Source organism: Mirounga angustirostris, unplaced genomic scaffold (assembly GCF_029215605.1).
Source record: "Mirounga angustirostris isolate CCGP_5_RB_7025 unplaced genomic scaffold, mMirAng1.0.hap1 SCAF_8, whole genome shotgun sequence".
Classification (NCBI taxonomy): domain Eukaryota; kingdom Metazoa; phylum Chordata; class Mammalia; order Carnivora; family Phocidae; genus Mirounga; species Mirounga angustirostris.
In genome coordinates this window covers 20,876,984-20,899,062 of record NW_026991716.1, presented here as the reverse complement: position 1 = coordinate 20,899,062, position 22,079 = coordinate 20,876,984, and the positions used below count along the sequence as shown (strand labels likewise).

Sequence of the window (22,079 nt, the reverse complement as noted above, 5' to 3'; positions counted from 1 at the left end):
TGTGTGTTCGACTTTGCAATGTACCGGGAGCTATGCAAACAAGAAGGGACAGGCTACTGAAGGAAGCAGGCTGTAAACAGATGATTACAATTCTGGATGGCCAATGATTCAAATGGTTCACATAATATTCTCATCTACCGTTGTATCTAGCACCTGGCATAGCGCCTGGCCTGCATTGGGTGGATGCCCCGTAGTGCAGACTGCTGAGTGAATGTATGCATGACAAACATGGACTGCTCGCCATGGGTCAGGTGCTGTGCAAAGAGTTTTACTTGCATTAACTCATGTGATGCTCATGACAGCTCTGTGAGGTGAATATTATTATAACCCCCGCCTCATTTCCTGATGAGGAAACCAAGGCACAGGAAGATTAGGTGACTTGCCCAACTAATAAGAAGAGGAGCCAAAATTCAAACTCAGCACAGACAATCTGACCCCAGAGTCTGAGCTCTTAGGCACTGTGCTTGTGTGTTAAGTGCATGGGGTTGGGGAGTCCCAGAGATGGCAGTCACCATACGAGGAGCTGGGCATGGTTTCAATATTCAATATTGATATGAATGGCCCACCCACTACCATAACATCGCAGCAGCTTGACCTCCACAAACATTTTCCATCATTCCACCTCAACCACTGACTCCCACATCAACTCTGTGTGTTGTCATCCCCAGTAAATGCACCACTTCTGAAATCTCAGTGCCAAGCCTTCTGCTCCCTGGCTTCACCATGTCCTTCCAGCACATGCATTCTAGGACCTTGATGGCAATGATGGAAATCCCATTCAACTGACTCTACCACTGTTTCTACTAGCAACCCACCCTGCCTTCATTTACTTCCTTACCCTTCTTAGAGTCCATGATCTATTATTAGAAGTCTATTCCCAATAGCCTGCACTTTTTCTCCGTATCATTCTTGCCCAGTAAAACTACCCAACCATCTACCCTCTCCCATTCTTATATTAGAGCTACTGAACATTGCCTCATTCCCCTCCCCAGGGCTTAGCTCAAATATCATCTCCTTAGAGATGCCTTCCCTGGCCAGCCACCCAACAAAACATGGTGTCTCCTAATTTGTTATTTTAGCAAATTATTTATTGAGTGCTTTCCAGACATTGTTATTAGCACTTTACATTGATTAATTATTTGAATCCTCAAAGCTCAAGGAAGTGGAATTCATACAACCATGAATTATTGTCATTATTATACCCATTCTAAAAAGGGAAACTGAGCCCAAAGGGGTAATGACTATCCAAAATCAAACAGATATCATAGGCAGTCTCAGGATTGAACCCCACACAGCCCAACTCCAGCCTGGTCTCTTAACCATCACACCATCTGCCTCTCACACAGCCAGAATGTCTTCTTCTAGCACTTTCTACAATCCAGGTACTACCTCATTTAGTGATTTACATGCTGTCAGTGTCCTCCTTAGAATATGAGCAACTGTGTGGACAGAGACCTTCTTTTCCATCACTGGCTCCCTAGTGCACAGCGAGCACAGATAATATGAGCAAATCATTTTTGTTTAATATGATTGAGTAACATTATGTCTGTTTTGTATATGTTTCAGAGCAGATTTATTATGCCGGGCCCATCAATAATCCTGGATTTGAAATTCTCCAGGTAAGGTCTTGGTTTTCTGTTTTGTTCTGTTACTTAATTATTGTATTGAGCCGTTTCTTAGAAGAGGAGGAGGGAATTAAGTTTAAACAAATTCCATTGGCCATCACTAAGAAAACCCTTCTACAAAAAAGCTGTTACCTCATGGTGGGCACTTACAAATGCTTAAACCCTGATTTTGCCATTTTGGTATTTAACATTTTATGTTCCAATTGACCCTCGGGGATCCTCTGGGCAGACAGCTCCCGCAGAGAGGGATGCCCCCGTCCCATCCTGCAGGATTGCCTGTGTCCTCGGGGACTGCATGGGCTAAAGTTGCTGGGGTGTGGGCTGTCAGTGAGGCTGACTGTTCAGAGGAAAAAAAACACACATACAACCATGAAGGCTTATAAGCTCCCAGGTTCCGGGCTTGCACTATTACTCATGGCTGCCACCAGGTGAATAAAATGCCCCCACCTGAGCATTCACTGGCAATACTCACAGCTAAGAGTCAAGTTTTCCACTAACTCCTTTTTATACAAAATAATGTGACCTTAATGGCTGAATTCAAGCATCTCTGACATAAGCAATACATTTTCAATATGCTACTCCTGAGAGAATCTTATGTGACATCATAAAAGGAATCACAAAGATGTAATAACTATGTTTTTTGTTTCAACCTCATCCGCTCAGTTTTCAAAAAAACCCGTGTATGACTCTGGGGAAGGGTCTCCTTCTGCATAACGAATTTGTTTAACTTTGTTTCATTTCTCGTGTGTGTGTGTGTGTGTGTGTGTGTGTGTTTCCTTTCTGTCCCAGGCTTTGGGTTCCGAAGGTACAAGCCCTCATGTCTCAAGAACATTCTCTAGTGTTGCCTTTGCAGATGGGAAGTTTCCAGCTTCACCTTCCCCCTCCAGGGTTCTCCAGAGTCTTCTCTGCAGACCTTTCAGTAAAATATTAGAGTCTTGCAAACTCCCTTCACTTCTAGAATGTGGGACCAAAATTCTCCCAGCTAGTTTTTTCTTGAAATCTTTGCTATTTGAGCTCTTTTTCCTACTCTATTTTCCTTCTGAATCCCTCCGTCCCCCCTCCCACTGGAGATTGACTTAAAATTTGCAAACAATTGATTTTCATCTTGCATTATTGGCTTTTTTTTTTTTAAGGCAGTGTTCTTTAGGAATTGCTGTGAAATAGAAAGGAAAAGAACTTCTTAAAGGCACAGAATCCCTTTGAAAGGAAAATCTGGCAGAGATGTAAAAAAAAGCTTTATTGCATTCCGCTAGGATGCCTGGGTGAGTGCAGGACCCGCGTTCTTCAACCAGTGACAGTGCTCAGCCATGTTGTCCAACATGAGGACCAAGCCAGGCTCCGGGGTCCCTGCCATGGGCATGGTTGTTTAGGCATCCATTGGTCCTCTTCCCCTTCTGAGGTTTGGGCCTAAGAAGCAGAAACCTGGCCAGCCCTGACTGCATCCAGCCTGCTGACACCTGGCCAAAATTGACAGGGGGCATGACCCAAGTGGGACACATGCAACCTGTCACCTACGCAACAGAGACAGCTGCCCGCCTTAATCTCAACATGGGCTCCCACGCTGGTTGAGGGCCAGCTGCGGCCAGCCCGGCTTTCTTGGCTAACAGCCAGCCGGCAAGGCGCAGAGACTTTGCTTCCTAATATGGGACAGAGACAGTGTGAAGCCTTCTGGTTTTAAAAGACCTGCCCTGGATCCCCTCCTCCCACCAAATCCCCCAGAGATGGGCTCTGTGCTAATTCCATCCCTGCTTGGCTGGAAGCTTTTCCACTCAGCACTCCATCTTCAGTGTCTTGGTGTTACTTTCTTTTTAACACAGCCAGTCCCTTGGCCCTGACTGAAGTCCTGCCCAGAGCCCTGCAAATCCATGACTTGTTTTCTGAATTAGAATTTAGAGATCCTTTGGGCTTCCAAGATGTGTGGAGCCTAATCTTCGTAAGTGCCAAAGATACGACTGTAAATTCCTGACCCACAAATTCAGGGCTCTCCTCAACAGCAGAGAGGCTGCCGCTCTCTGACCCTTGTCCCTACTCTGCCCCTCCTGTCCTCTTAGCGTGTCCCTCCACCTCCCTGCTGATGAGCACAGTTGCCCAAATTCTCTTGCCTCCTAAACCAGAGTATGCGTATCTTGTACGTATGTATGCATGTGTGGAATATAAGTGTGGAATTCATAATCTAGAAACCTTCCTGCAAATACTACATCTTTTCTTAGGCTTATAAGGCAATAACGAAAAATTCATTTGGTTTTCAATAATTTGGGGCGGTGTGTGCCTGAAGGCACATGGACACTAAACGTAAAGAAGGTGATGGTGAGGGGCCCACGAGCAGATGCACATTTGAACTGCTCTCTACTCACAATGAATTCTCTAACTTTCACACTGCTTCGCTTAAATTCCTATAATGCTTCTGAAATCGCAGCTGCTCATATTTGGGCAGCCAGCCTCATGGGAGTCTATGCTGTCACAGATCCTCAAGCTGAGGGGCACCCTACGGGACACTCTGAGCAACCCTCTCACCTCAGCCACTATTCAAGAGTACAGCCTGGCTCTGCCAAATGCAGTTTTCATTGTTGGGGCACCCGCTCGCTCCTGGACCTCTGCTAATTGCTAGAAAGTTATTCTTCTCTAACAAAAACTGCCTCTCATGCAACCTCCATCCAGTGGTCTGATTTATTCCTTCCCTCCGGCTTATACAGACTAAACCCCTTTTCTTCTCTGGGTGACAGGCACTTGAAAGATGTGCCAGGAATCTCTTGAGATCTTCCCTCCTGGGCCCTTTGCTCCCACTACCCCCCACGGCCCAGAGCATCTCTCTCCAGGCTGGTGAGCCTACAGACACATCACCACCACGTGGCCTCTGGGGGCTGGGGCGGGGCTTTGGCACGGAACCGACACATGGGTTTTTCTGCAAGTTCACATTCAGCCCAACCAGTAAACACAGACAGAGAGTCCTCTGTGGAGTGTCATTGCCAGAAAAGGAACCCTAAAAGGTGGCAATACTTTTTCTCATAGAGCATTCTGGTTTTGTGCAGTTGAATTTTGATCTCCCAGAGGTCTTCTCTGTTTCAGCAAATGACACTTCATCCTTCCAGTTGCTCAGGCCAAGATCTTTGGCATCACCCTCAGCCCCTCTCTTTCTCTGCCACCCACATGAGTTTCCTCGGTAAATCATTATTGGCTCTTCTTTCAAAATCTATCCAGAATCCAGTCTGGATTCCTCTCCTCATCTCTGCCTGTCTGCTCCAGCCAGGGTGGTCTCCCACCTGGTCTTAAGTGCTTCCACTCTCTGCCCATACCGGCTCTGTGGGTGGCCGGAAGGATCCTATTATGATATGCATGTGATCAGGCCACTCCTCTCATGACCTGTGTCCCTGTCAGGGTGGAAGCCAGTGTCCTCACCATGGCCCGCGAGGCCATCCCTGACTCATGTCCTCTCCCTCCTCCTGTGGTTCTCTCTCCCTGCAGCCCCGTGGGCGTCCTCCCTATTCCTCACACACAGGATGCCAGCCCTCAGAGCAGCGGGGGTGCTCCCCATCTTCTTCAGGTCTTTGCCCAAAAGTCACCTTTGCAGCGGGACCTGCCTGGACCACCCTGCTTAAAACTGCCCACCAGCACTAGCCCAGCCCCACACTGCCCTGCCTGGCCCAGTGCTGCCCCCCCCCACCCCCCCACGCCCGCTTCCCTGCCTGCGTTCTGTCTCGGGCACCAGCATGAGCATAGCACCCATAGTGAAGGATCGGGTACATTGTCTGTCTGTCCCAGGGAGCCCCGTAAGCGCCACAAAGTGAGTTTGGTTTGCCTGGTTCTACTTTATCCCCAGGGTCTAAAAGAGTGCCGGCACCTAGGAGGTGCTTGATGACTACCGGTGGAACGATGGATTGCTTTGTGGGTCACACAGCTCATGCTTTCCCTGCGTCCTTTCCAGGGAGAATACCAGGTTTTGCTGGAACTGTATAATGAACACCGTTCCACCGTGGCTTGTGCCAATGCCACTGTTGTTTGCTCCTGAGCAGCTGAAACCTGGGGCACACTGTGTCTGCTGGGAACCACAAGCTGCTCAAGCTGGACCTGCTCTGTAAGCAAAACCAGCCGACGATGGAGAGGCTCAGCAGAGGGGCAGGCGCAGGTTTTAGCCCCAGGACCGGACGTCCTCAGACTCCACGCATGTATGTGCTCCTGAGTCACCTCCTGGTAGTCTCGACGCCATCCTGTGGGCCCGTCCTCCTCCGCATGGCCAGACTCACCTGCAGAAACAGCTCCGCAGGAGCACTTCCCCTGTTACCCAGAATAAAGAAAGCTGGCCCACTGTTGTTCCTCATGGTTTGTTCGAAGGCTCTTAGTGCGAGACCGTAGTTACAGTGTAATTTCCTCCAGACAAAGCGCCAGGTGCTGGCGAAGCGTAAGTAGTTCTAAGAGTTTGAGGAGGTTGACCGACTGGCTGGAATTAGAGAGCTGGCAAAATGTGCCCCTTGTCCTCCCCCTCCTTCTGAGCAAGCTCCAGGCCCTTTGGCCACAAGGACAGAGGAGCCGATAAAACCTTAGAAAGAATGACATCCAAATCCCGCCTGGCCAAACCTCATTATATCATCGTCCCCCAAGCGTGGCCGTCCTTGGCCTCAGCACGTCATGGCTCTCATTAATGCATTCATTAATTCTTGATGTGTACCTGCTGAACACTGAAGTCCTGGGCCCTGTGTTCAGCACTGAGGCTACTCCAGGGAGCAAAACAGACCGTGTGGAGCTTGCGGTCCCCTGAAATATTAAAAAGCCATGTCGATCAGTGAGCATGTTCATTTGCATTCAGCAACACCTCCAAGGGCCTCCGTAAACGAGCAGGTTGCTATCCGCTCTCAGAGCCATTCTGGCAACCCCGTCCTTTTCTATCCCAGGATGTGCAGAATCACACGGTGGGCTCCACAGCTCTGACACCGTCCCGTGCCCCCCTCCCCACCCTGATCCTCCCAGTGTCCCTGGGCCCAACATCTGGCCCTCTTGCTCCTGCCCCGGGGACTGGCATCAGGTGACTGGGTTGACTTTATCATTTGCAGGTCTTTGAGATCCATAAAATACCACTATGTTAGAGATTAAAAGGTGAAAAATCCAAAGTTTAAAAATGTTCATTGCTATTAATTACCATCTGTACATAATTAAACTACCCAGAATAGCAAGCTGTAAATGCCTGGTGAATTAAAACTTTAAAACCAGCATCTAAGGTTTTTTGGGTTATGGAGAAACAAAATTATAGCAGTGTCCTTACTTACACCCATTAATGCTCGAGAAAGAAGACATACTGTGCTTATGCCCGGCCAGGGAGCAGACCTCTGAACACACACGGCTGTGATCCTTTTATGCACACCAACAGCAGACTGAATTTCTGATCCTTTGCCATTCCCTCTAGTGAGACATTCCCCTGCTCCCTCTCCCGTAAGCATCCTTATGTGTGGAGTAAAGGCTGCACGGAGGTTCTGAGTACTCACGTGTTCCAACAGCTTAGGACAGTGGCCACAGCCTTCCAGAGGCAGGGACAAGCAATCGGAAATGAGCTCACTTTTCATTTTTCTGAAATTCCTCTGTTCCCTTTCCCTTTCCTGTTCTTTGTCATCTTCTTATAATTCATTGATAATATGTGTACATGTGTGTGAGCATGTGTGTATGTGTGTGGGTTGGGGGCGTGTTTAGACCTACGGGTTTGGATGAAACAGGGGATTTCCATGTACAGGGCTGGCCCCAACACACCGCAGCCGCACTCAAGGATTAACTTGAGAGGAAAAGAAGGTGTTTCCCTGCCCCAAGATCTGTTTGTCCTTAGTGCCCTGTCATGGACCTTACATTTCACTGTGAGTTCCTCTCCTGCAAGTTAGAAAGAGAAAGTTTTTCCCTGGCTCCGTCTTGGTAGGAGAAATGCAGGAATCATTATCCCTACATGACATTCTGGCTGATCACAGGAATGAAGGATGAAGGTTGGAACTCCATCCGAGGAAGCCAGAGGCATTAAGGGGGAGGTGGGCAACCCCAAGGCAAGCTCTCTGGGGCTGACCACCTCTCCGTGTGCCTGCGTTGCAGGCGAGGTGTGGAGGGCACACTGACAAAGAACTTAAGTTGTGTCTCATTTTCTTATAAGCAGAGCTCCTGCTGTTTGAAAATCACTATAAAACATTCTAAGCATTTCTCCTCAGTAAACTTCCCTGAGGGAAAACAAAAACAGGAACAAAACAAGCAAACAAACAAACAAACCAAAAAACTCAGTTTGATTCAAGATGATGCTCTGTTCCCAAAAAACACTTGTGGATATCAGACAGCTCCCCTGTTCTGGGCATCCACAGGCTCCTCCTTATAATTTAAGGGAAACTCTCTGTACCCACATAAACAGTTAACCCTTCAACAACACAGACATTACAGGCACCAAGCCCTCATGCAACTGAAAATCTACGTATAACTTCTGACTCCAAAAACTTAACTACTAAGAGCCTGCTGTCGACCAGAAGCTTTACCGACCACATAGTCAATTAACACGTATTTTGTAGGTTCTATGTATTAAATATTGAATTCTTACAATAAAGTAAGCTAGAGAAAAGAAAATGTTAAGAAAACATAAGGAAGAGAAAATACATTTAGAATGCTGCACTGTATCGAAAAAAATCAGCATACAAGTGGACCCTCACAGTTCAAACCCATGTCGTTCGACAGTCAATTGTGTGTGTGTGTGTGTGTATGGTTACAGGGTATATATATATACCCTATAACCTTCCCACCAAATATATAAATATATATAAATATAAACAAATATATATATATATATGGTGTGAAGGAAATGCCAGTACCCAAGACTAGGGCCCAGGCAGAAAGCTGAATATCCATTTGGGCGGTGTGATCACATCACTTAGAATGTTTGGGCATAAGGAACAGACACTCAACTCAGTCTGGCTTTACACATACAAAACCCCGTTGGCCCCTGTGATTGCTGAGCCCCCACATGTTTCTAGCGTCAGCCCCGGTTTGCTGCAAAGGTTCACACTTGTCATCAGTGCTTCATCTCTATTTCTCCAAGATTCCTGTACCTCTGGCCTCCCTGAATATTGGTTTCACCCTTGGACAGTCTTTCCTATAAGAGCAAATAGTTTCACACCTGTCCAATGTACAAAGGGAGACAGACAGCTCTCTCACGGAAGTCCTGCATTCATTCTGAGTGCTAGGTCTCCTGCGACCCGACCCAGCGCTGGATTGGAGTTAGCCCCATTGGAACCGCCCTTGTCCCTAAGTGGAAACTGGGTGAGTTGGAAAGGGGGAAAGGGAGAAAAGGGGGAAAGATGCTGGGTAGTTGGGAGCATGTCTGGAATTAGGCCAGCACTGCGGTTCTAACTCTCTCCTACCTGCTAACGGAGTGAGTGACTTAATTCTCTAACCTTGGCTGGCTCACCCGCAAGTGTCAGCAATAATACCCACCTTACAGAAGTACATACAGAAGTACTGAGAATTAAAGGAGAGAGTGCATGGCAAGCACTTACAACAGTGCCTGGCGTGTAACTCAATAAAAGTGAGTTATTATTCTGCTAAGGCGGTGCCTAGTCCCTCTGGGCTGCTATGACAGGAATACCATAGCCTGAGTGCTTTATAAACAACAGATATTTATTTGTCACGGTTTTGGAGGTTGGAAGTCCAAGATCAAGGTTGCTGGCAGATTCAATGTGATGAGACTCTGCTTCCCGGTTTATAGGAGCTGTGTTCTCCTTGCACGGGGAGGCAGTGCAAGGTAGCTCTCCGGGACCTTTGTCATGGGGTCACTAATCTCATCCATGAGGGCTCCACCCTCATGATCTAACCACCTCCCAAAGGCACCACCTCCAAATACCATCATACTGGGAGTTAAGATTTCAACATGTGACTTTGGAAGGACACAAACCATTCTGTCCAGAAGAGGTAGGTATTCACCTTGGAGCCAAAGCCCAGTTCCCTAATTTCCCTCTCCTGTCCCTCGTACTCTATTGAGGCAAATGATCTTTGAGCCCTGCCTTCACCTATAAGCCCACATTCCTTTTTAAGAGCTGAAGTGGTTCCTTGGCACCTTGATTTCTTTCTTCTAAGAAAGAAGGGACTGGGCATGTTCCCTGAGCTACCTGCTAGAACGCTGAACTCTGAAGAGACTATAAGACCAACATTCAGGTACAAGTTTCCCCCCAAATAGAAACATTATAACCAGACCAAACAGGCCAGAGGAAAGAAAACGTGTGTCATCGTTAATTAAAGTTGTTTCTTGTAAAAGAAAAAAAAAAAAAAAAGGAAAGAGATACACATGCAAGACGGGAAGAACTAAATGTAACATCTGCACATTTAACAATTACATTTGCCTTCAGCAAAGATAACCCAAAATAGCTGGTGAGAGAAGGAAAGGGCCACATCCTGATTTTAACCCGGATTTGTTAGGGAGGGGTTTTATCATCTCAGTGGTTCAATTTCAGATTTGAATCAGGGGCATTTTTCTCAGTCAGCAAAACGAGTTCCTCTGTCTAATTTCCTGCTCGTTTCAAAACCTTTCAAAACCAAATTCTTTCCTCCAGTATCTTGGTCTCCTCACTCTTGCAGAAAAGAATGTATGCACTGATGTTATTTCAGCTGAAAACAATGATTTCTCCCCCCCTCCCCAGCTGATATTTTTGTGCATTCCCTGAAACCCAACCAAGGTCTGGAAAGAGAAAACATCTATGCCAAGGAAGGCCATACCATTCAATTGTGGCTTCCCCTCCTTTTCTCTATTCAGAAATGGTGGAAGAAAATTTGGGAAGGGACCAGAGAATATTACTGAAATATCAAAGGATAGGATCAGGTTTCCACATAAAGATAAACTATAACTGATTCAATGTATGGGCGTAGAAAGACATCTGGGAAGTCGAAACAATGACAAAGACAACAATAATAATACAGTTGTTTGGAAGCTAACAATGATCTGAGCACAGGTACTTTCCCTGTCTCAATCACAGCCCGTGGGCAGGTGACAGGGCCACCCAAGCCATAGAAGAGAGAGCTGGTGTGACGGAAGGGAACTGGCCCCCAGCTTATGAGCTCAGTGGGCTGGGATTCAAATCGGTCTAACTCCAAAACCCAGTGCTTGCTGGCTGATGCTGCCCCTGGTTGTTTGGTTGGAGGTCGCATAATAGGGAACACTTTATGGGTTTAGCTGTGGGTTTGCAGGATTTGTTAAGTCAAGCAGCAAACAGGCTACAAATAAAGGAGGCCTAATAAGGAGTTTGATTAATTCATTGATGAGAGCATAGGAGAAAAGAAAAGAAAAAATAAAGACCATGAATGTTTAAGGCGTATAGTGAACTACTGAGTTTCATAATTTGGAGGAACTCCACTCTGCTCTTCAGCAACAACCAAAAATAAGTGAACAAATAAATAAAAATTCCTCGGTCATTCACTTTCAAACCCATCTAGATGAATTGGATGAATAGTCCAGGATAGCCTGGCTTTTTCACTTCCTTCCTTCCTTCCTTCTTTCCTTCCTTCCTTCCTTCCTTCCTTCCTTCCTTCCTTCCTTCCTTCCTTCTTTCCTTCCTTCCTTCCTTCCATCAGTAAATATTTATCCAGCACTAACTACTTGCTGACCACTGTATTAAGCACATTATATAAAATACTGATGTATTTATATATGCATGTATTATGTATGCAAAATGAATAATACATAATTCCTGTCTACCATCAGCTTATATTTTAGGAAAAGGGAAGAAGGAAGGTATCATAATCTTTTATGATGGATAGCCCATGGTAGGTAACCGGAGAGAGGAGCAAAACACCGTGGCTTCACGGGGAGAATGTACGGGTTGGCTTTGTGGTAGAAGGAGCCATGAACTGGCCCTCGAAGGATGGTTGGGATTAGCGATCCAGGTGCCCATGAAAGAAGCAGTCTCAGTTCTAGTTCTCTGGCTATCAACCTGGCGTTTCATTCTTAAGGGCTGGGACATACCGTATTTCTGCAGTCATTAGGCAATGAGTTCAATTTTAAATGAAATAGGGTATATAATAAGAGACTTTCACCCGAGCACAGGCTTTTCTATTAATGCTTAGTTGTGATCCCTGAAAATCAATGAATTAGCAAGCGTTTATTAAAACTTACTGCGGACCCAGATCCCAGTCTGAGCCCATCTCCCTGCCAAAGGGTGCCCTTATCACCCTCCTGCGCAACTCCTTTCCATTCATCCCTCTCTGGCAAGAAGTTATTCTCTTTACCAAGTGTGCCTTCACCCCTTTCATGTTTAACTTGTTGTCTGAGTCCCCATCGTGGTGAGAAGTATGGGACTGACCCAGTACATGATGGTTCTGTGCAGGGTTCCCATGGATGGGGTGGATGAAGGAAGGAGAGTGAGGGGATGCCCCTGAGCAAGGAGGCAGTGTGGAAATCTGAATAGTGAGAAGGGGACCAGAGACTGGAGAGGCAGGGGGCGGGGAGTGGGGAGGTGCTAGGAAATTTGGGGCAGACATAGTGCCTGTAGCAGCCAGGAGGCCCGGACAGTCAGAACCCAAAGCCACCTGGCTCTGTGCCCCGCAGCTTTCTTCCCACATTTACTTTCCAGAGCCCATGTAGTCACACTCATGCTCCACAATGTTCACCGCAGCCAAGATCATGTTCTCTAACTTCTCCTCCAGTTTCCATCCCTTTGGGCTGCGGTAACAAAAATATCATAGAATAAGGAGCGTAGAAACAACAGAAATGTATTGCTCACAGTTCTGGAGGCTGGGAATTCCAAGATCAAGGTGCCGGTACGTTCAGTGTCTGGTAAGAGCCTTCTTCCTGGGTCACCGACAACTGTCTCCTTGCTGTATCCTCACAATGTGGAAGGGGCCAGGGTGCTCTCTGAGGTCCTTTCTATAAGGGCCCTAATCCCATTAATGAGGGATCCACTCTCATAACCTAATTATCTCCCAAATGCCCACCTCCAAATACCATCATCCTGCAGATAGGTTTCAACATGAATTTGGGCGGGGCGGGGGGGACACAGACACTCAGACCATAGCACATCTTTTCTTTCCTTTTCTCGCCTCATTTTTGGTAATGAAATGGAAGTAATTGAAAGACAGCTTAACACAGAAACTCCTCCTACTAATGCTTAGTTATCCAAACCACTTAGAAGAAAAGATAATTATATAATGTGATAGAGATGCTAAATATCACTACAAGGACAATCATATTACAATATATAAATATATTGAATTAACAAATTGTACACCTTAAATTTATACCATGTTATGTTAATATATTCAAAAGGAAAGAAAGAAAGAAAGAAAGAAAGAAAGAAGAAAGAAAGAAAGAAAGAAAGAAAGAAAGAAAGAAAAAAAGAAAGAAAGAAAGGAAAGAAAGAAAGAAAAGAAAGAAAGAGGGGAAGGAAGAAAGAGGGGAAGGAAGGAAGGAGGGAAGAAGAGAGAAAGAAAGAAAGAAAGGAAGAAAGAAAGAAAGAAAGAAAGAAAGAAAGAAAGAAAGAAAGAAAGAAAGAAAGAAAGAAAAAGAAGAAAGAAAGATGCTCTCCTATTGGTCACCTGGTGTCAAGCCCAAACTGGCTTATATCTGCAGTTCTTCAGAATGACACTTTCCACCAACCTAGTGGCAAATGTCATATCTAGAGTCATTGAGAAGAAAAAGGTGCTTATCACTCCTGCCTTGTTTTTCATAATCATATTGGATTTGTCCACTGTTACCTACAATTCATTTGTATTTATGGGTTATTCTTTTTTCATCACAGTCATATCCTAAGGCCTGTCTATCCGCAGGTTATTTGTTTTGTTAAATTCTTTAATTGGATTTCATTATCCAATATTTTATGTGTTTTGACTTTTATATTTCACAGCCAGGTTCAGGGCACCCAGAATGTTGGAATCAGAAAGAAGCACTAAAGTCATCCGCTAAGAGCTGGGTCACACCTGTTCTTGCTCTCGGGGAGCTTATTCCCAGAGGCCTTTCAAGGCTGGGAAAGGAGCTCTTAAAAGAAAAAAAAAAAAAAGGAAATTTTAAAAATCAGCACAACTTTGGAAAGAAACCAATCATCACCTTACCAAAGGACACCATGTCATCTCTTCTGGATATTTTCAGGGTGTAAGTGATGATGTTGGCATTGTGTTGCAGCAAAGACAGAGGCAAAAGGAGGTCCTGGTGTCCCATCTCCCTGCCCAGTCCCTTGGATTTGTGGCAAAGCCTCGAGGAGAGAAAAGCTGAGCCAGAAGCTGGCTTTATGAGGGATTCAGGGCACCCATGGCATTTTGTAGGGCCCAATGACCTTATGGTACACGGGCAAGTGGGTAGAACCCAGCGTGGCTTGCTTCACAAACCTGGAAGGACCCAGCACAAGGTGGGGGAAGAGAGAACCAGGCTTAGGCACAGGCGCCATGCTGCCCTGAAACACACAACAGTAGCTTTAAGAGCTCGGACAACGGTGCCAAAGAGAGTAGTAAAGAATGAAATAGGAAAGAGCTGCTCTTGACCTGACACGAGGCACCCAGATGTAATCAGACTCAGGTAAGAGGAGAGTCTGGAGAGGTTCTGTAACATGCAAGTGGAATACTAAGTCACTGATGTCTAATTAAGTTATGTTTGTTAGAGTGTCTTCATATGAATACACAGACAGACACAAGAAATTCCAATTTTACTCGTGGGCAGGATTTCCCTTCCCCAGAACCACATGGGAATGGGGATCCCATTTCCTAACCACGTGATCCCAGCCCAGCTCTGTTTCCCCACTGACATCTGGAATTCCATTTGGACCCACTTGTAACATTTGTACTATCCTCACACTACTGTTTTTCCCTCTGCTGGAAGACAGACAGGTGTATTGTTCCTACTGTCAGTAGAGTTCCTTCTTCACCATCCTCCTGACAATAGCATCAGAACCTATTGTCTGTTTATATTCTGGCCTAGAGCATACCTCTCAACCCCCACAGCAACCCTTTACCTTACCCCCCAAGAAAATATGCCATGGGGTCTGGAGGAGAAGAAACTCCAAAGTCAGAGAAATTTACAAAGGATTAGACAGTTATGTGTATGGCAAGAACGAAATTTGTGGAGAACAGTGTCCTAACTGCACAGAACAAATTTATAACTAACATTTATTAGCAACTGCTCAGAGCTTTATTATGTCTCTTCCTCTCTAGACTCCACAAAAGTCAGATATTATCTGAATGTCAGGGGCGTGAGCCAGAAGCCATCTAGTAAATATTCAGACTAGCAAGATAACCGAGAGGTAGTAATTTAGCTAATAAGAACGGAAGACAGAATTGCTGTGGATCCAGTCTCTAACTGTGTTACAAGGACTCCTTGGGCAGCCTTCCAGCATGCAGGATACACTTTGTTTCAAAGGAACAGATGCCTTTCATGGAGCAAGATCAAATGCCATGCTTGGGACTACCATTGGGATTGACAGCATCTGCTGTATGTGATTATAAAAATTACGTGTGATTATAAAAAGTGCCCACTCTTGTAAAACCAGAATCAGTGTCATATGCCTTGGCAAGAAGATGATACTTCTGTGCAAAGCAAAGGAATGCTTGTCTTTTGGCCAGACCTAGGCCTATGCCTAGATACAGGGTTTGGTTAGTGGGCACACACTGGATTTCAGTCCTCTGTCTCATTTTGTGCAGTCCACAACCTACACAACCTTACCAGTGGCCCAGGCCAAGCTTTGAAATCTGGTCCAACTACGTGGCATGTGTTGAAGAAAGAGCACTAAATAAAAGGAATATTCTGCCTCACAGAGACATCGGTCTCTGCCTGTTGATTAATGGTCCCTGATCTCATCATCAGTCCATCCTACCCTAGTACCCACTCGCCACTACCAATAACCAAACTTAACAAGGAGCCACCCAAGCTAAAAATTATTCTGGAGGCAAAACTGCTGAATGAGACCAATACATAGGCTTCCCGCTAATCTTGCTTGTCCCTGCCATTTTTCCAATCAACTTGGAACTGAGCTGTGCCATTATAACAAAAAAGTTGTTAACATCCTTGTTCCATGACAGTGTCCTTATCCAAAATGCTACTACTTCATCATTTTTGGGATATCACTCCCTCCAAGGAACTTCCCATCGCTGATGCCCAGGCTGGGCTAAAGGCGAGGTCCTCTAGCACCCTCTCCTTGCCTTGACCATTCTAACCACATTCTATAATTACTTCTTTACTTTCTGTCTGCCCTATTGAGGTCTAAGCAATTTGAGAGCAGAAACAAGGACTCACTCACCTTTACTTGGCTTAAAATATTTGTGGAATGAATGGCCTAAGGAAGAAGAATAATGTTGACTGTGCACTGTATTAGTTTGCTAGACCTGCTGTAACAAAAGTACCACCAACTGGCTTCGAACAACAGAAATGTATTGTCTCACAGTTCTGGAGGCCAAAAGCCCAAAAACAAGGTATTGTTGGGTGCTGGGGAAGAGCCATTCTGTGCTTCTCCTAGCTTCTGGTAGCCCCAGGCATTCTTCGGCTTATAGATGCATTACTTCAATCCTCTGTCTTCACATGGTCCTTTCCCTGTGCGTCTTTCCACCATCTTCCCTCTGTACGTGTCTGTCTCTATATCTAAATTTCCCCTTTTATAAGAACACCAACCATATTGGATTCGGGCAGCTCTAATGATCTCATTTTAATTTAATTACCTCTGTAAACACCCTACTTCCAAAAAAGGTCATATTCTAAGGTACTAGGGGTTAGGACTTCAACACATCATTGAGGAGGATACAATCCAATCTGTAACATGTGCCTATTATTTAGCCAGCATTTCCATGCAGGTAATTTTACATAATCCTCATAGAAATCCAATGCAGTAGGTAGTATACTTCCCATTACTGATAATATTACAAACTGAGACTCTTGGGAGAGCACAGGGCAGCAACTAGTGAAGCCACGTTTAGTACCCATGTGTATGTAACTTCGATGCCAGACAGTCAGAGTATCATGGTGAAGACGAGCAGGACTTGGGGTGCAGATGGACCTCAGTTGAAATTCTGCCCCTGCTACTTCTGGGCCATGTGGCCTGCATCCCCTCACCTGTTAAATAGAGATGATGACAGAACCAACGTGTTTGTGTCATTTGGAGATGTGGTACAAGTAAAATGATTACCATCTAGTGTCTAGTACAGAGACTGCCAAAAATTAGCTAATATCATATCATGATATTACCCTAACTACATCTTTCTGAGAGGCAGCCTCAGAGACATCACCAGATTTCAGTTAGAAATGAGGCACAAGTCTCCGGTTCATCCGTGGAGGGTGAAACTTTTCTAGCAAAGTCCGTCCATCCTTGTATTCATGAAGAAGCCATCTGTTTCCTTTCTAACACTCCCCTCCTCCAGCTCTGATATGATATTCTGAGCAAAACAGGAATGTCCAGGAGAAGCAGCCCAGCCCAGACATCCTCCCCTCTGACATAGTATTCCACAGCCACCAGCTCGCTAATCTGTCCCTTCCCCATCTTTGTCCCTACCGTTACCATTTCACAATGACACGTAACAATGGGACACGTTAAGCAACCACAAGCCACAGAGATCCTCTAGAGGTCTTCAGTCAAAGGATACCTAAGGCAGGAGAAGAGCTGCATCCTGAATCCTTAAAAATCTCCAACAAAGCAAAGCACACACTTTTCTGGAAGTTCTTTTTTCTTTTTTCTTTTTTTAATTTTAGAGAGAGACAGAGAGGTAGGAAGGGGCAGAGGGAAAGAGAGAATCTTAAACAGGCTCCACCCCCAGTGTGGCGCCTGACGTGGGGCTCAATCTCACAACCCTGAGGTCATGACCTGAGCCAAAATCAAGAGTCAGCCCTTAACCGACTGAGCCACCCAGGCGCCCCTGGAAGTTCCTTTCAATAACTAGCAACCTAACAGTCCTAAAGTCTGCATCTTACCCAAACCCCATTCCTTCTTTCCTTTGTGCTTAAGGTGGTCTAAACTTGGAAAGCATGATGCCATTGAAAACAGATCAGGGTTGAGAACCAGCAACATCACTTCCCAGTTATGTGACCATGGGCAAGCTACTTAATTTTTCTCTGTCTCGCCTTCTGTAAAATGGAATAACAGTTTCTGCTTCACAGATCCTTCTGTGGAATATGTCACATGTAGGGCTTAGTAGTCCCTTCCTCCTTTGAGTCATTTGTACCTGCTCATGTGCAAACACATATTTATATAGAACATTAGAACAATTCTACATACAGACTGAGAGGTAATATGGACTCTAAATCCACTGATGCAACTTGTATCTTAAAATACAAAGGTTTGCTTGGTGAAAAAATTCTGGAAATGGACAGCAGTAATAGCTATACAGCAAAGCGAATATACTTAATGCCACTGAACACTTAAAAATGGCTAAAGGTGCATGTTATGTTGTGTATAATTTTACCAATTTTTTTTTAATTTGAAAAAAAATAAAATGGGTTCATTCGGAGTCTATTTTTCTTAGTGGGCAAGAAAAAGAGAAAGGAAACATAAATGCTTAATATTTGATACGGTCTCCCCATTAATCTAACATTTTTCACAAAGGGTTCACTATTGTATAAATCTTTTCAGATTTCTTTGATCCTGAAATTTTGGCAGACAACAGCACTATGATAAAAACGTGTTCAAAGGCATTGTTTAAATTTTTTCTCGAGATGCTTTGTTCTTTGTTAAGGGTAGCAGTCCCTTTAACTGAAGCTGGGAACAGATTCAAACTCTTATGGTAATGGGACAGGAAAATATCTCTTATCAGAGAAATACAGAGAGGGAAGATCTTGGCCTTCTTGAACTTCATATTCTTAGGATGATTCCCCACCCTCCACCCATTTTCCCTCTCCCTCTATTTCTCTTTCTCCAAAGGAAAGGAAAGAAAGAAGGAAGGTCTCTGATTGATGCAAAGCAAGCAAACAAATGTGTTCAAATATCCCAGAAAGAGTGAAAAAGGAAAAACACTTCACTGAGAAACAGTGGCTTTGAGCACGTTGACTTTGGATTTACCTGAAATGGTTTTTTTGCAGTCCTTATTATGGGCTTGCTTTTAAGAGCACTGGAGTAGATACTTTCTTACAAATTAGGTAATTTAAAAGTCACCACTACCCTGCAAACTAATACTATCCCCCTTTAAAAGACTTTTTAAATGAAGTTCAAAGAGGTTAAAAATCAATTATCCAATTATCATGATTGAAACTGGTACCCAGTCAATAATTTAAGTAGAGCTATTCTTAGCAGAACTACTTTTTTTTTTTAAGATTTTATTTATTTATTTGACACAGAGAGAGAGAGAGCACAAGCAGGGGGAGCGGCAGAGGGAGAGGGAGAAGCAGGCTCCCTGCTGAAAAGGAACCCAATGCGGGACTCGATCCCAGGACCCTGGGATCATGACCTGAGCCATAGGCAAGCCACTTAACCAGCTGAACCACCCAGGCACCCCAGCAGAACTATATTTTTGATAAAGTGTGGAGACCAGCCATATTGAGTGGGGCAGAGTGTCAGCCCCCAACCAGGGCCTTTGTCTAAGCTCTTGAAGCTACGTGAAGGTAGAGTCTCACTGCCCTCCTTTAGGAGAAGTGTGGAGCCCTGCCTGGCTTGCCCTTCCTCCCCATTTTGCAGACATACTTGCAACCTAGTCAGCCATATTCATAATAGCTGAAAGGTGGAAAAAAACCCAAGTGTCCATTGATGGATGAATGGATGAAAAAAAATGTAGTCTATACATACAATGGACTATTACTCAGCCTTAAAAAGGAAGGGCATTCTGACTCATGCTATAACGTGGATGAACCCTGAGGACATGATGCTATGTGAAATAAGCCAGTCACAAAAGGATGAATATTGCATGATTCTACTTATACACAGTACTTAGAGTCGTCAAATTCATAGAGAAAGAAAGTGGAATGGTGGTTGCCAGGGACAGGTGGTGGGTGAAATGAGGAGTTAGTGTTTAATGGGGACAGAGTTTCAGTTTCAGGAAAGTGACAAAGTTCCGGAGATGGACGGAGGTGATGGGTGCACAACAGTGTGAAGGTACTTAATGCCACTGAATGAGTGGTTAAGATGATCACTTTATGTTATGCATATTTTACCACCATTTAAAACAAAGGTCTTTGTGGATTTTTCTAAAGTTCTGATCACTAAAAAATGAAACAGAAATACCAAACAGAGAAGCTTTGATGAAGTGTACAGGGTTTTGCTCAATTCTTTGTATTTATCGGCTCTTCTACTCCCCAAGTTTTGACTGATCTAAACGGTCAGACCCAGTAGAGATGGCACAGAGGGGCCAGGCTGTTCCCAGCATGCCGTCCTCTGCCTTGGAGTCCAAGCCAGGATGTCCTTCTTTTTTATTTTGTCTACCCCTTTTCCCATTTCAGTCAGCCTGTCAGGAGCTCTTTGACGGCCGGCTGCCCCACAAGTATCTGTTGCCATAGCTTTTCCACACCACCAGCCTGCCTCTCTCAAAGTCCAGGGCCACACAAGGGGATTCGCCCGCCATTCGTTCTTGTGAAGGGCCCACACAGATGTAGACCATAAAGCTCAACCACTTACCTACACTTCTCTGTACTATGTTTGTATCTCTAGAAGATTACATTTCTCTGAAACGTTTCCAATTTTCAGTCAGTGCCTTTATTCTTCCCTCCTTGTGGAAAACAAAACACAAGTCTCTCAAGCAGCTCACCAACCTTGCACAGAAGCCAACACGCAGATTCCAACCCATGTAACAGAGAAAGTATGTGCTTGACAGAGCCCAGGTCTCCCCCCAAGAGTTCCCAAGGCTCTCAGAGCCCTCCAAGACACAGCCATGTGGGGCACCCAGGGTGTAAGAGAGAAGAGATGGCGTATTGAGACAGCCAAACGAAGCATAGCAGCTGATGTGGCCCATTAGCCACACAGTTCCAGGCCGTGGAGGCCCACATGGGGGGGAAAAAAAACACATTCTGAGGCAGAAACTAGTAGACCCTTAGAGATGTTTTTAAGTCTGTCAATAAAAAGATAACACATGTAAATTGCTCAGAGCCAATACTTGACCTATATACAACAAATGCCCAATAATGAGACCTACCACCACCCACTATTATTATTACTGCATGACTTGGGACACATTTTGATCCAATCAAAACTGTGTATTGGGCTTAGCATGTCACTCAAAGATAATATGTCCTAACTAACCATTTATGGCCTCAGGAAAGACCCAGGGATCTTTCTTCCATGGAGTTTAGAGAAAAAGAAGCAGAGAATCAGCTTCTGTGTATCTGAAAGATGGGCCCACGGGAGATCCCCATGTGTTTGGCAAGTGGAATGAAGCTCTTGTTCTAACTGCAGGACCTTTAAACAGCCTCCCAGCTGTGATGTGGTTCCTCACGTAGACTCTTCTGCAGAGGGAGAGGTGGGATAGAATCCTAGAGTCCTTACATAAAATGGGATTGGGGTCTGAGTTTGAGTTCTAACCTGGTCATGGACGATGGATGAGCTGCCTAACTTTGAGTATGTGTTTTCCCCTTCCTGGTCTCATTTTCCTGGACTAAATGATCTCAGCTATCTTTTTGGCCCTTACATCCTACATGTTAGAGCTTTCCAGCCCACTGGCAGTTTCATTTTTCAAGGCAACTGAATAAACTCAGTATTCTTTATCAATTCCCCTCTCCTGAGTTTAAAATGAACCACATCCTCTAATCCTGGTTATTCCGGGGATAAATGATAAAAAAAATAGTTTCTGGACTTACCAGCCTGACAGCAAAGCCCCACATAATGGAGAGGCACCCAAGATGTAGTCTTTCAAATCCCTCAACTACAATACGCTTCAGCGTCTTTTCCATCTGCACAATAAAGGTGAAGTCAAACCTCTGTTTGCAAAGAATGATTGAGCTTTAAAAAAAAAATCATGAATTATACATTTGGATAAACACAAGCTACGCTATTTATTTATTTTTCAGGTGTTGCCGGGTAGCAAATTTATACTACCAGTCAAATAGGAAGAAAAAATGTGGTCTGTTTAGTTTGGATCTATACCAGATTCTATTTTCCTACTGAGCTCCCACTATCATGTAGCAGAGGAAAGATAATTACAGACTGATTTCCCATCTTAGTTAGATGTAGTGACTTCAGCAGTCCCTTTGGTATTCATGTATGGGGGAATTATATTTCAGTCCCCTTACTTCCAAGGCCACCTCTTCCCAGTGGTATCTGTTATATGGGGGAGGAGGTCTTCTATGACCTCATGGTGGTGGAATAAAGGGATTTGGGGATCCAGGACCTATCCACAGCCCCATCTTATCTTGGTCAATCTGGCACTAAGGTGTTGTGATCTTGTCTGTTGGATCCGCCAGTCTGCTGATGATATCTGAGCCTCATGACCCTGTGGCCAGTTCCATTTCTGTGAATCCTCCCACTGACTCAGCCTTCTCTCAGCTCTCCCTGGTCAATAGACAGCTGAATCTGAGTTCCTTGACCAGGCTCTGTGGTGGGGATCTTCACCTTACCACAGCAGGCCCATGGTTTTCAG

General features: G+C 44.9%; 1 protein-coding gene and 1 long non-coding RNA gene across 4 annotated transcripts in view; one reads left to right on the top strand and one right to left on the bottom strand.

Annotated features, from left to right (window-relative positions):
• The window catches only part of LY86 (lymphocyte antigen 86), a 97,356-nt gene extending 88,447 nt beyond the window's left edge, over positions 1-8,909 (top strand). Inside the window, exons 5-7 of one of the 3 annotated variants that reach the window (XR_010413514.1) lie at positions 1,567-1,619; positions 5,548-6,021; positions 8,671-8,909. Coding sequence is in view for 2 of the 3 variants with exons in the window: in XM_064597210.1 (XP_064453280.1) it covers positions 1,567-1,619; positions 5,548-5,631 (137 nt within the window). In the remaining variant the exon portion in view is untranslated. Of the gene's footprint in view, positions 1-1,566; positions 1,620-5,547; positions 6,767-8,670 lie in introns of those variants that run through there. The other 2 variants (XM_064597211.1, XM_064597210.1) reach the window with 2 other exon arrangements.
• The window catches only part of LOC123837484 (uncharacterized), a 40,086-nt gene continuing 24,324 nt past the window's right edge, over positions 6,318-22,079 (bottom strand). The window contains exon 3 of the long non-coding RNA XR_006789230.2: positions 6,318-6,374. This is a non-coding gene — a long non-coding RNA (uncharacterized LOC123837484). The remainder of the gene's footprint in view (positions 6,375-22,079) is intronic.